This window comes from Myotis brandtii, unplaced genomic scaffold, assembly GCF_000412655.1.
Source record: "Myotis brandtii unplaced genomic scaffold, ASM41265v1 scaffold452, whole genome shotgun sequence".
Lineage (NCBI taxonomy): Eukaryota > Metazoa > Chordata > Mammalia > Chiroptera > Vespertilionidae > Myotis > Myotis brandtii.
The window spans coordinates 919,895-934,334 of record NW_005367284.1 but is presented as its reverse complement, the minus strand read 5'-3'; the positions used below and the strand labels follow the sequence as shown (position 1 = coordinate 934,334).

Genomic DNA, 14,440 nt, shown 5'->3' with positions numbered 1-14,440 from the left:
GGTGGGTGTGTGGGAGCGGGCAGGGGCCGGGGGCTTTTCCAGAACCAGGGCCGGGTTCCTCGGGTGGCCTGGCAGCCTCGCTGGGTGGGAGGCTGTGCGCACTCCGGCCAGGTGGTGCCTGGTGGCGTGCCCACTGGGCACAGCGCCTCCTCGCGCGCGCATCTTGGAGCTCCCAGGGCGTCTTGGGACTTGGAGCGGCCACGCAGGGCGAGGAGGTGGCATGGGAAGGTGGCAGAGCCAAGAGGATCCCCGAGCTGCTCTCCCCCCTGGCTTGGACGGTGTTAGGTGAGGCCAGGGGCAGCCCCGCGACGTCGCAGCCCGAGGTCAATTGCCCAGTTCGCTTCCCAAATTGCGCACCAGGAGTGCACCGGGCAGGCGGCGCGGAGCGGAGCGGAGCGCTCTGGCCGCAGGCGAGGCAGACTCAGGGCTTGGGTATGCTCTTGGAGGGGAGGCGGCAGCTGCTCCTCCGCCGGGGAGCACTGGCCAACTGCGCCCCGCGCACAGACAAAGTGTGTGCGCTGGTGACATTGGTGGAGTCTCTGGAGGACCAGCGTCGTTTCACCAGCAGGTGCTCCTCCGGTGGTGGTGATAGTGACCAGCAAACAGCCTTTCCAAGGCGTTTCTTTAAAAGCCATTTGTTATCCTAGAGGGCTGGAGCTGGAACCTAGATGTGAGCTGTGAGTGTACTGTCCAGATGGTCATTGAAAATAGCTTTTTAAAAGATCATCTTCATGATAAAATTTTCATCTTTTCTGAAAATGTGAGGAAAGGGGAGGGTTGGTTACCGGCTGTCTACCCTCCTTGATCCCCTCCCCTTAACAAGGCCAAATGCTTCCGGCAAGGACAAAGACCTTTTTAAAAACTTAAGTTTTTGGTGGACCTACCCATAATAATCCTATCTTTTAAAAAACGTAGCTCAACCCCCAAACTTACAGCAAATAAGTCCATTTAAAACCACTCGAATGCCAGTTGGGTGTAATTTCCCCATGCTCTTAAGAAAAATTGATCTGTTTGAAATACTGTTTAGTCGCCCTTGAAGACAGTTTTCTCAAGAATCATTTTCCTAGAGTCGTCTGGGTTTTTCCTTGAGCTAAGGTAGTCCTTTCCTGCGGAAGCTGACCTGGATCTCCATTTTGGTGAGCGGGTGGGACAAGCTTTACTGGATCTACTTTCTCCTCCGGACCTTGGGGTCCAGAAATGGTGACTGTTTTGTTGGGTGGCCTGGCATGTCACTGCATTTGCCTTGGGCCTTTTCTTTATAAGAGGTTTGTAGAAATGTTGATTTAACACTGCTCAGGTGGGGGAGTGCATACTAAGAGACAGTGCCCTTGGAAATGGGGGAGGAGAGGGGAAGGGAGGGCATGCAGAAAACATCTGGACGATAACGGCTGGGGTGGGGTAGGACAAGTTAGGTTATGAAGAAACACATTACCTCCAGTTTCCTAGGATTCCTCTGCCTTTTTTTTTTTCCTTTTCCTTCTTGAGAGAATATTTTTGTGTTTGTGTGATCAGTTCTGGTCCCTTATACCCTTTTTGGGTGACATCTGCAACCTTTCAGGGAATGAGGTTTTTCGTTTTCCTCTTCAAAGACAGAACCTTAAGCATTTAAGGCCCCCCATCACCTCCCTCTTTAGGCGTTTCTACCAGTGTTTGTCCTCAGGATTCATGTTAGGTCAGCTGTTTTCAGCTGCATACACTCTTTCTTCATGGTTCAAGAGAATTTTAGTTTTCGGAAATGCTCCTAGAATAGAACGGGTGCCCAGAATTGGTCAGTGACAGCCAGGCACGTCGCTATTTACTATCACATCTTTTTTTATTTTCTAGGCTTAGGATGTGTTACTAGAATTTCTTTTCTAGTTTGTTGTTTGTTTTTTTTGGTTTGGTCTGGCTCATGGTTCTTCACCAGACACTCAAGTTCCTTCTCTTTTAGGGTTTTGGCGCATTTAATGAAGACCCAGCTCCCAGTGGGTGGTGAAGAACAAGGCTCTAGGTGGCATTTCTATCACCCCATTCCTTAATCCAGCCTTTTGGGTCTTTGTATGCAGGTAGGTGTTCCTGGCTGAATCCTTGTTGCCTTTTTCAGCCATTCCAGCCTTCAGTGCTTTTCTTGCTAACATGGTGATGATTTCAAAAAAAAATACCTCCCCCTCTCTCTTTGAGAAGCAAGTCCCAAGTTCTCTTTAAGGACACAGCAAAGCCATCCAGAAGAATATCCTGACTTCTCAGCTGGGGTCAACCTTTCCTCTTTCTGATGGGAAAAAATTAAAACAGAAACACAAAAACAAAACAACCTGCGCCACTTTTCTGGTGTTCGCATGGTACACGAGCACCACAGTGGCAGGTTACCATCCTTCATGCTCCCCCCCCCCCCCCCCCCCCCCCCCAGGACTGGGTACTCCAAGAGAGCATCTGATCAAGACTGCCTTTACCATGTGCCCTTTCGATCTCTTGGTCTGCATGGCAGGGTCAGTTCTTTTGCTCTCATCTGAAGTCATATTCAATCTCCTACGTCATCACATTCTTATTGCTACCTCTGTCACCAATAATGTTGACTTATAAGTAAGGGAGGCTAGAGATCCACAGGACTGAGCCTGGTCAGGTTATTTTTTTTATAGCTTTTTGTGCTGCCCATAGCAATCCTGCCCCCTCCCTCCCAGCTCTTCCTGATTCTTTGGATACTCAGTTGGACAGACCAATAGTCATCCTAAACCACATATTAGGTGGGCTTTGTTGTTGTTTTGTTTTAGTAACATGGTGTTTGTTTGGAAGCGGGTCACGTAACTCCTCCCCTTGAAATTCTTAACTTTCTGGACAAGAGGACCCTGTACTTTGATTTTGCTAATCCTAATCAGAGGCTTTCTCGATCGTTACTATTTAGCTGCCACTATTGCTGCTCGGTGCTAATGCGTTATAAAGCTGTTTGAAATCGAAGGCTTGATGCACTGGTGATGCCACACCCAACTCCTGAATTAACACGATGGAGGACATTAGATGCGTGGAATGTTCCCTTGCTCTGTCCAGTTTCATTTGACAGATGTGGAGGTCTTCATTGGTTCTGGTTACCCACAGAACCCACATGTTGTGTACTTGATTGCCAAACTCACTGTTTTGTATGTTGCTCATTGGGAAGAACATTTGATTCAGGATACTGGTGTTTGCGACACTAGTTGCTTTTTCTTTCTTGATTTTAAGTAATATAAATTTGCTAAGTTGAAAGGCACGTGCACTTGCAAAGCAGTATTTTGTTTTAAGGCTTTTGCATATTAAAAGATGCGTGTTTTATTATGCTTTAAATAGGATTGGTAACTTGGAATCGGAACTAAAAATAGGAACTAGTATAGTAAAATTTTATGGAGGTTTTATGGCGTACTTGGGAAATTTTTCACTAACAAGAAATAGACAGATTTGGCTTTCAGCATGCATGATGTATATCATGACTTTAATTTTAGTAAGGTCACGGGAGATTTTTTTTTTTTCTTTTTAAGGGAAGGTGACTCTGTATCACTAGCCTGGTAACTCCGTTGTATAAAACAAAACAAAAGGTGTCTCTTCTCTGAGAAGCCGTGATCCAGGTGCCTTCCTATAAGCACCCTCCCCTTTAATACCAATGCCAAGTTTTCAGAGGTTGGTCTATATGAAAATACCTGGTTTTTGTAATGGTGTTAGTATTTATTTTCTCAGCGCTTTTGTGCTGCTCGGCTTTGCATTCGTTCCATTGATCCTCCTATGTTTTTGGTTTTGGAATGTTGCTGAATAGTTTTGTGTGATGACAGGTACGGGCGTTTCTTGTAAGAAATCTTCATGCAGAGAAGGGCAGGTGCCTTGGGAAGGAGTGGAAGAGGTCAAATAACCAAGAAAGTCATAGGACTAGGTGGCAGTGGGATTACAACCAAATCAATTTGAAGGTTGTCTTATTAATTGTAAGTAACCGTGTTCTTTTTGTTTTTAAATTTGCACTTTCCTTGTACTTGTCTGTGTTGCTGATTTTCCACTGTGTCCTTTTCAGACATATGATGAATAACAAATAAGGTTTGACAGGCAAGATTCCCTTTCCCACTTTCAGAAATTCTTTATTTGAAATAAAACTGGATCACTTTTCTCAATAGACTTGTTTATCCGTGAGAGAGTTATAGTAAAATGATAGTTTAAAAAAAAAACAAACATGTTGAAGGTTTTACGTTAGATGAGATAAATTTTGAACTCCTCGGTTGAGATAGCTGTATATTTGTCTCTTGTCTAATCTAACAGTGATAGATTCATATGAGACTTTCCCCTTGACTTTAAAAAATGAGTCTGTCGCATAAAAAGGACATTTATATGCTACACGACTAGCATTTTGTTTCCTGCAGAATTTTTGTTGCTGTGAATTGTCCACCACTGATTATTTCAGCAACTTTAACGACTATATTAATGGAATATCACAAAAGTTCCTCTTTTCATAAATGTCAAACCGATGAACTTCTTTCAGGATGGGATTTTATTTCATTTTGCTTTTATAGTTCGCAGTGGTCAAACTCATTTCAAGCTTCAGTAGACATTTTCTTGACTAATTTCATTTCCTTATGAGAATAGGGGCAATAGTTGTTTTAGAATTGTTCGCTTCCTTATTATGGAGTTGCTGTAAAATTGCTTGTTAATATTGAGGAGCTCTGAATCTGACCATCTGAAGGCTGTGGGCCCTTTTTCCCTCGGAAAATGCATGTACACAGACTTTTTTTTTTTTTTTTTTTTACAGTTTTTGCCATCTTGCCCTCTGCAGTAAAGAGTGTTAAAATGACATTTTAGCCCTAGCTGGTTTGGCTTAGTGGATAGAGCATCGGCCTGCGGACTGAAGGGTCCAGGGTTCGATTCCAGTCAAGGGCACATGCCTGGGTTGCGGGCTTGGTCCCCAGTGGGGGGGCCTGCAGGAGGCAGCCAATCAACAATTCCTTCTCATCGTTGATGTTTCTATATCTCTCTTCCTCTCCCTTCCTCTCTGAAATCAATAAAAATATACTAAATATATATATATATAAAATGACGTTTTACGGGGGGAAATAGGACTTTGAAAATTGGAGTCATCTTCCTACACTGGTGACAGCTGGGCAAAGTCATTCAGATGAGCTCTTGTCTGCTGAATTGTTCGTGATGGGCCTTCAGCCTTCATCCAAGACAGACTCTAAGATTCCTGGTCTCCTTGTAGTTTGTTTGAAAATCCATTCTGATTTCGTAAACAGATATTACACATGTAAGGTCTTCTTGTGAGTACAGTGCTGCCAGTTCGGCCACGGAGTTGTCTTGCCTCAGTAGGTTTTGTCATTTAGGTTGAAATCCTTAATTTAACAGAGCCAGGTGGAAAAGACTGGGCTGGGAGTCTGAAGTTTCCGTCGTCTGGTTTTGGCTCAGTTGCCCATGTCCTTGGTTCCTTAACCTTTCTCTAGTATAAAACGGCACCCTCCACGTCTCGAGGACTGGTGAAGATGAGCACATGTTGAGATTTTTGGCAGTGGAATGACAACGTTTACTGAATTGGGGGTGGTAATAGGTGGTCCAGATAGATTAGGCTTTATGTATTTGGACTTCAGTGTGTTTTATGAACTTGTTTTTAGTGATTCTTTATAACATATCATCATATAATGTATATTTCTGCCAGGAGGAAAGAGGCAATTCCCAAACTGTAGCAAGATTTTGGGAGAATTGTGACTTTGCACATTTCAGTATGGAAATAGACACAGATATATCTATGACGGTGGAATTTGGATTGGAGGTTTAAAATGCATTTTTTTTTCTTGAAAACACAAATAATGCTAAAAGGTACATGTGAAAGTATGAGAATTTAGCCAGCTAACATTTCAGGAATATAATGTCTTAATTTAAATTTTCCATCTTTTTTTTTTCCAATGCCAAATCAAATTTTTAAATCAAAGTATTTGCATTAAAATACTCGGTTTATATTATCCTGATTTGAGTTTTGCTTACTCTCTTATCAAGGATTTATTCCTATACATCACAATAGGGAGTTTACACAGAAGTCCTTTATTTTTCTTGCTTGCTTCAATACCTTCTCACCACCCCAAGTGAAAGTCAATGATGGATGCCCTGTCAAGTAGGTTATTGGAAATTGCTCACTTGTTTAGTTTTTAAAGGATGTTTAACACTTTTTTATTCGTTAGGCATCATTTGTGCATATCGCAACTACTAGAGGCATTTCTCAAAGCAAATAAATAAATCACAGTGTATTTGAAAATAAATCTCGTGAGTTGGGTAAGATGGGAAAAATATTCCTGGAAGTGATTGTCCTTGAGCTCCTTTCCGAAGGTGAGGTTTTTCTCTTTCACCGATGCTGCTTCTCTGTTGGAGGTACCTCTGGTGACCCGGGGACCACCCACCTTGATTGCAGAGCTCTCCAGAACATTTTAAATATACGAAGTTTATTATAGAGTGAGCAAGTTTTTATAACCTGTTCCCAGGTCAGGCCTATTTCTGTAAGAGTTTACTCAACACCATGTTCTCTCCCCTAGGTGCTACTTACCGGTTGATGGTTCACTTTGTTTAAACCCTTGGGGTCCATTCCGGCCTATGGCTGTGAATGACTCATGGACTTTTTCCAAATACCAGGTCATCGGGTGCTTTTGACTTTCATCCTCTCCCTGCCATTGTCACCGCAAGGAGCCGGAACTGCCCAGCCTTCCTGCCTTCTCTGTGCTCCTCCCTGCCCTGGAGTCACCTGTCCCTGCTTCTGAGCCCTGGGCTAGTCCCACTTCCAGCCGGCCCTTCTGGGTCATGTGCAGCCTACTCACTTGTCCTTTTCTGTTCTTACTGGGCTGGCACTTTTGCATTGGCTCTGAAGCGCCGTGTTACATTTTACTCACGGCAGGATACAGTATCCTTACCCACTTCGGAGGTTTTCCTTGCCCGTGACCTGAAAATATTAAGTGGAAAATCCCAGAAATAAACGGTTCACGAGTTTTAAATTGCACGCTGTTCTGAGTTGGCATGATGAAATCTCCTGCCATCCGCTTCTAACGTGAATCATCCCAGCGTCTCCACGCTGCATACACTGTGTACACTTCCTGCCGGGTCGTCGGTGCTTACGTAGCAGTCTGGTGGTCCAATCTGCTGTCTTGGTAGGGCAGCGCTTGTGTTCAGATAACCCTTATTTTTACTTACCGATGACCCCCTAGCACAAGAATAGTGATGCTGGCAGTTTGGATATGCCAAAGAGACGTCACAAAGAGCTTCCTTTAAATGAAAAGGTGGAATTTCTTGGGCTTAATAAGGCATTTTGTTATCTCACGTCATCATCATCAGAAGGGTGAGTACCGTATGGGAAGGCATTTTGCGAGAAAGAGACCACATTCACATAACTTTTATTAACAGTACATTGCTGTAATTGTTCTGTTTCATTATTGTTGTTAAAAACCTTACTGTGCCTAATGTGTAAGTTAATCTTTATCACAGGTGTGTCTGTGTAGGAAAGACAGCATTTATAGGGTCCTGTACTATCTGTGGTTTTAGGCATCCATGGTGGGGGGGTTGGAGTCTTGGAACGTATCCCCTGTGTATAAAGGGGAACGACTGTATTTTCTGTGACCAAGTGAATTGCTGCAATTTGTAGATGAAGCAGAGAAATGGGTGTAAGTGGACAACAGGTATAAGTTTCCGCCGTAGACCCCAAAGAGTGGCCCATGGGCTGCATCTTGTCTGTAACTGTTTTCTTTGGCCTAAACCAGTGATGGCGAACCTTTTGAGCTCGGCGTGTCAGCATTTTGAAAAACCCTAACTTAACTCTGGTGCCGTGTCACATATAGAAATTTTTTGATATTTGCAACCATAGTAAGACAAAGACATATTTTTGACATTTATTTTATATATTTAAATGCCATTTAACAAAGAAAAACCAACCAAAAAAATGAGTTCGTGTGTCACCTCTGACACGCGTGTCATAGGTTCGCCATCACTGGCCTAAACTGTTGTGAATTGTTGATTTAGGTGTTGGGAAGTATCATGTAAAGATCCAGAGCCATATTTTGTGTCTGTTGAGAACTTGGAAGGGACGAGCAACACTGGGCCCATCACTGCACCCTTTCTATAGAGCATAGTGTGTTTCACGTCAGGATAAATTACTGCCTGGCCTGGGTGGGTGGGTATTCGAGTTTGTGACTCCCCTGCTCTATTTCTGAAGTTTACTTCGATATAAAGACGAAGGTTCTAAAGTCATCATATTCGTCTGATTTTCTTAGTGTTTGCAAATAACGTTAGAGTAGCGTTAGATTGCTCCTTACACAGCTCTTTAGTCTCGTTTACTTCAGTCAGAGAAGTCTTGTGTTGGAGCTCCCCTCCCTTAACCCCTGATTGCAAGAAGGTTTCTCTTTCCTACAGGAGATGTGCTTCCTTCAGTTTATCTTCCCTCCCCTGGCCCCGGGATGTCAGACCTGGCCCCACCGGGAGCAGGGATTTCTTCCTGCCCGTTGCTTGCTTGCTTGTATTTGTTCAGATGCGTTGGGGTCAGCAGAAGTTGCTTAGTGCTGTGCAAACTAACAGGATGTGATGAACTGTTTGAAAGAGGCCCGTGGACCCCCTGCTAGTCTCATTGCTGATGGTGTCAGCTTGGAAAAGACATTCCCCCTCAGGTTGCTGTAAAAAAAGAGCTGATGTGAGAGGTGACCAGGTGTGAGGCTTCTACGTGTTGTCTCTCCTCTTCCCCCTTCTTTTTTTCAGTCTTCAGCCTTCCTCCTCTCTGGAAACAGCAGGGCACCTTCCGCAAAGCTTTCTCCCACCTGTGCAGTAGAGCGAGCTGCTGCGCCAGAAGCAGAAAGAGGCTCCAAGTGTCGTGTTTGGAACAATGCCGTAATTTTATTTTACAATAAGGAAGGTGGATATTACCAGTCTACGCCTGAGCATAATTGCACAATTTGAATAGCAGAGAGCAACTTTGGTGTGTGTTAACGTCTAGGTGGACGAATACAGATGACTGCTAAGTAGGTAGAAAATGTCAGTGTAGGGCCTTCCCTTTGGTAGCGTGTACAGCACATACGTTTCTAGTTAAGTTTTTGTTCAGCCTGGCAAACAGATATGAAGGTCTGTTTTCTCGACCCAGCCCTGATGTAGCTTTTGAGGATGGAGCAATGCCGTGGAAGCCCTGCTCTCCTGGCAGCCACTGGTGCTAGGCCCATCATAACGAGGAATTAGAATGTGTCCCCATCTTGAACATCTTCGCAAAACTCTTCAACATAACAGGAAATTAATGCTGGCGGTTGTAAAAATTGTCGCAGCCTGCAGCCCAGCTAAGTTTATTTTTTGTATTTGGGGTATGAGTAAAACTGTATGCTTATTTAAAAAATATTTTGAATTAACTGTGTATATTAAAAAATTATTATAGGTGTATTTTGAACTTTTTTTTGAATCCTCATCTGAGGATATGTTGGTTTTTTTTTTAAATTGATTTCAGAGAGGGAGAGGGATTGGGGAGAGAGAAACATTGATGGGGGAGAGGGGTTGGGGGAGAGAGAGAAACACTGATCGGTTGCTTATGCATTCCAACCCGGGATCGCATCTATAACCTAGGTAGGTCACTGCCTGTTGCTTCCGGGACAGGCCTGTGTAGCTTCTCCCGGTAATTCTGTGTGTATATTTATTTATGTGCCTAGTTTTTTGTGTCTGTCTCGTCCACCTTCCCCTCACATCTTTTGTTCCTTTTGATGCTCCCTTTTGTGGTCTGAGTAACTATTTTCCTGGTTTGCCAGCCCAGTCACAGGTGGAGAATATTCATGCAACACGGAAACGGCCAAGTTTTAAGTTGCGGCTGGAGAGAACCGCCACCGCGCTTGTCTTAATTTTGCTGCTGTTCTAGGAAGAGCGGATCCCAGGCAGGTGTGTGGAACTACATGACGCCCCCCAAACTTGCCCCATAATTTCATTCTCTTGACAGCACGGTGAGCCAGGAATCTCTTCTGGGTATCACATTTTTCAAAACACCTAGAAAATAATTCTGAAGATGATAACGTTCCTTTGGCTTCCTCCCTTTTAGTGCAGTTCCAGTGGCAGGAAGGAAGGGACCGTCGGAAGCTGGGGTGCTTTTAAGAGCACTGATCTGTGCCTTCCCTTCGAGTCTTCCTCAGGCCCAAGGCCACGGCCATCTGGAGCGCGGTTTCTCAAGGCCGCTGCTGATTGTAACTTTCTCCTGCCAGTTCTTGGTGTCCTTAGGTCTGGCTGTTGCTGTTCTGCATTAGCATTTACATTACTTTGCCCCCTTCCTTCTGCAAGGTGATTGACCATCCCATATGCCCGCTGTATCTCCTTGGGTTGCTGGAGCTGGCCAACTGAGACTAATAGGTATCCTTGGACTTCATAAAAGTTTGGCTCATCTACCAGTATTGTTTTATGGACAGTAGGGGGCAAAGTTTGATTTCATGGTGAACAACATAGATTTGTGATCGAGGGAAGAAAAGGAAAGAGATCTTTTTTCTTTTGTGCAACTTCTGAAGTAACTTCTAAAGGAAGGCTGCCTCTTAAGCCTGCAATTAGAGGAAGAGATTTTGAACAGGGCAGTCAAGTTGGCAGTGTATTGGAAGGGGGTCCCAAGCAGCCTCCTGTTTTTAGTTGCTGACAAACCTGGCTATTAGGACAGAAAACCAGATGGAGTCTGTAATCGAAGGTGGTGCACCACCTGCAGTGATGGAACCAGGAGACAAGCAGCATTTCCTGTAGGGACAGTGGGGACACCCAGTGTTCCTGTTCTCCCGGGGCCTTGCCAAGGCTCCTTGGGATCACGAATTTATAGACGAGGAAAGTGAGGCTCAGGGGTCAGGTGATTTGCCCAAAGATTCAACCTCCTGAGTGGGGAAGTAGGACCGAGGTCTGTGACCCCAGAATCATGTTCTTACCACCTCTGATAGTTTTGTTGGTTGTAGTTTAAGGTGGTCGAGGCCAGAGACATACCCAAGAGGCAGCCCAGCAACTGTATCTCGACTCCAAGCCTATAGCTTGGCTCCTCAGTGGGGAGGCTGTTGTAAGCAGATTTTTGTGTTGGAAGCTTTACCTGGAGCCGAGCCACCACCGCCCCCCTCCCGGTAGAACGCCCACCACCTCTTTCCCCAGCTCCAGGATTCTGACTTTACCTTATTTTAGGCCTGTGACAAGGTGACTTCTAGAAGGATCCCATCACAGGCTGGCGTCTTCCTGTTGCCAGCTGGCAGTCTTGACTTGGAAGATTACTTTTTGGAGCCGTATGAAGTATGGATTGGTTATTTTCTATAAGCGAGAGAATGAAGACACTGTGTTCAGACTTATTTTAGGATGCTATTAAAACCAAGGAAAAAAAAAGATCAAAATACTGTATGTTCTATTCCTGGTGAAAGTGGCATTTAGATAACCCCAGCTCATTGTAGTAGAGAATCTGGAAGGGCTATTCCTAAAACTTGTTAAGTTTCTGAAACTAATATGTTCCAAACCTGGTGGGCTTTTAGAAACATACTGTTCTGAGAAAAAAAAAAAATTGCAGGTCAGGTGCTTAATAGGATGTATGATGTCCAAACTCAAATCAATAAAATATCCACCAGTAAAGATTGTTACTGATTTACCTTGTTTCTCCAACTTAGCTATCATACAAATTGGGTGGAGGGTAGATGGGGAAGAAAGCAGATTCATGGTAATCTTTTCATTCTTCCCCAGAAAGGAGACATCTGTCCTGTTTATTATTTTTATTTCTTGCATTTAATTGTACTACTTGTTTGCATTAGAAAGACAGGAAATATTTGTTTAATTCACTTGAATTCCAAGTTTGGAATGAAAATAGAGAAAAAGTAAGATAATACAGTGCTTGAAACTTGCTCTCAATGGAGGAAGTTTTATTTGCACAGGTTAACCCTGTGGATAGGTGATTTAGCCCAGAGATCTGCATAGTCTAGACTAGAGCTTGTATTCTCTTCGCTTGAGGCTTTGAAATAATGCTGTCCTTTTCTGATTTTGAAGTATAATTTATCAGCATTTTTGAAAGCATTTTTCCAGTGTATTGATTGAGGTGTAAGCATTAAAGAGGAATGTCTGTTAAGCTTTTTGCCTAGTTTAAAGGACTTGACCAACTCACCCAGAATTGTAGTTTGTCATTTGATTGATTGATTTAGTTTGTGAATAGCTTTTTATAGATGCCCTCTGACAGATCTTGACAACCTTTTCCATTTCTTCACAGTATTGTGTGTTTCCCAGTATTTGTTTAAATTTAAACTAATCACTAATACTGTATTAATTTGGGACAGTTTTTAAAACACTTGTTGGGGTGGGAGAAACATAGGACGTTTTCTTTGTAGAAACCTTGGGAGACATTTATTTATTGAAGAAGAATTTTTTCTTAAAATGACCTGAATGGCTTTTGGGCAGCCCCTTAATCCTAAAAGGTTTTTTATGTTTGTAAGAGATTGATAGACTCTGGGAAATCGCTCTAAGTAATCAGACAAAAACAAGGAAGAAAAAAAAAAGGTTACAGAAAGGAGGAGGAAGTGAATTCTCCATGCGGCTTGTTCCCTCATCCTCACAATTCATCAGAATTAAACGTGCCGTGAATTTATGACATTACTGTCTTTCCTGCTTATTATGTGATCATTCTACTTACTAGAATCTACAGGGTGGGGCAAAAGTAGATTTACAGTTGTTTGAATGGAAAATAATGCAATTATCTATATAAAACTCTAATATGCAAATAGACTGAACAGTAGAACAACCGGCGGAGCTGCCCCCAGCCCACAGGCCCTGACCCATAGGGGTGGGGGGTGGGCGGTGCCAGGCCAGCCAAGGCGGGTGTGAGCAAGGGCTCCAATCACCCCTCCAGTCGCCCCACAGATCAGCCCTGATTGCTGGCCAGGCCTAGGGACCCTACCTGTGCATGAATTTTGTGTACCGGGCCTCTAGTTAATAAATAATAATACAAGAATAAACAATGTGTTTTGCATACTCATAATTGTAAACCTACTTTTGCCCCACACTGAATTTTTTTTTTAGTATATATTTTTTTTTATTGATTTCAGAGAGGAAGGGAGAGGGAGAGAAAGAGATAGAAACATCAGTGATGAGAGAGAATCATTGATTGGCTGCCTCCTGCACGCCCCTACTGGGGATTGAGCCCACAACCTGGGCATGTGCCCTTGACTGGAATCGAACCCGGGACTCTTCAGTCCGAAGGCTAATGCTCTATCCACTGAGCCAGACCAGCTAGGGCCCACTTAATGCATTAGTATCTTCAGAGAGGTGGATTCTGGTTGCTAGGACAGTGGTCTTGTTTTTAATATTATGTGGTAATCAAAACTTTGAATCCCTGTTAGTTTAATCATCTGGAATTGTTTCACTTGGATGTAGCATTTTTCTAATTGGGTCTTATTTCCTCACAGCTTTTAGTTCTCACTTCCTTTTTCCTAAGGTGCCGATGGAAGCCGTGGAACATGTGCACTACAGCCTCCACCCTGGAGAAGGGGGAGCTCGGAGAGCTGACAGCATGTTTCAGTTCAGGAGAGAATTCTAATGCTGCTTCCTGCAGTGCTGGGACCACAGGGATGAGGGTTAAGGGCTGGTGTGGGAACTGGGGCTGGGTAGTAACTTCCTGTTGACTTGTGTGTCTGGCCTTTTCTTAATGGTTCTGTAAATTAGTTTGCATCTTTAGGATACCTCTTCAGTGTTTTCAACTACATTGGAAGCTCCTTGATATCAGTGATCCTGCCTTACAGCTTTATTCCTTGAACCTAGGGCCTGTTTCTTTAAAATAAAGATGAATGTTATAAAATTACATATGTCAAAGGTATTGCATATAAGGTGCCCGCCCTCCGTCCCTCCCTCCCTCCCTCCCTCCCTCCCTTCCTTCCTTCCTTCATGGTGTACTCAGTCTCAGAACTCCGGCTGCTATGAAATTGCCATGTATAATGCACACATTTAACCAGTTGGGGCTAATCAGTATTCTTTTTAAGAATATGTATTTTTGTTAATTTCAGAGTGGAGAGGGAGAGAGAGAGAAACATCAATGATGAGAGATAATCATTGATCGGCTGCCTCCTGCATGCCCCACACTGGGGATTGAGTCCGCAACCTGGGCATATGCCCTGACCGGGAATCAATCCCTGACCTCCTGGTTCATAGATCAACACTCAAACACTGAGCTATGCTGGCCGGGCGCGAATCACAATTCTTAATGTGTAAACCTAGTATTTTGATATTTTTTTAATGGACATTAATTATTACTATACAATAGTAATTAATTGCTTATAGTAGTTAATTTAATTGTTTTAAGATACCTTTTGCATTAACAGTGCTGTTTCTCTCCATCCATCCCTATGAATAATTAATACTTGACCATATCTATTTGCAGTCTCCTACCTGGTGAGTTTAACAATTTACTTGGACCACACAGGAGAAGATATGGCGTGATACTTCTGTAACCACTTTGCTTAGATGGAGACTCTGCTTTTAGACATGTATT

General features: G+C 43.5%; 1 protein-coding gene across 13 annotated transcripts in view; it reads left to right on the top strand.

Annotated features, from left to right (window-relative positions):
* ELAVL2 (ELAV like neuron-specific RNA binding protein 2) overlaps window positions 1-14,440 on the top strand; it is a 163,179-nt gene that overhangs the window by 29,321 nt on the left and 119,418 nt on the right. For 2 of the 13 annotated variants that reach the window (XM_005874807.2, XM_014546579.1), the window contains exon 1: window positions 7,124-7,294. The exons of 8 other annotated variants lie outside the window; for them this stretch is intronic. In XM_005874807.2, the coding sequence (XP_005874869.1) occupies window positions 7,194-7,294 (101 nt within the window). In that variant the 5' untranslated portion in view covers window positions 7,124-7,193. Of the gene's footprint in view, window positions 1-7,122; window positions 7,295-14,440 lie in introns of those variants that run through there. 3 more of the 13 variants (XM_014546580.1, XM_014546588.1, XM_005874811.2) reach the window with 3 other exon arrangements.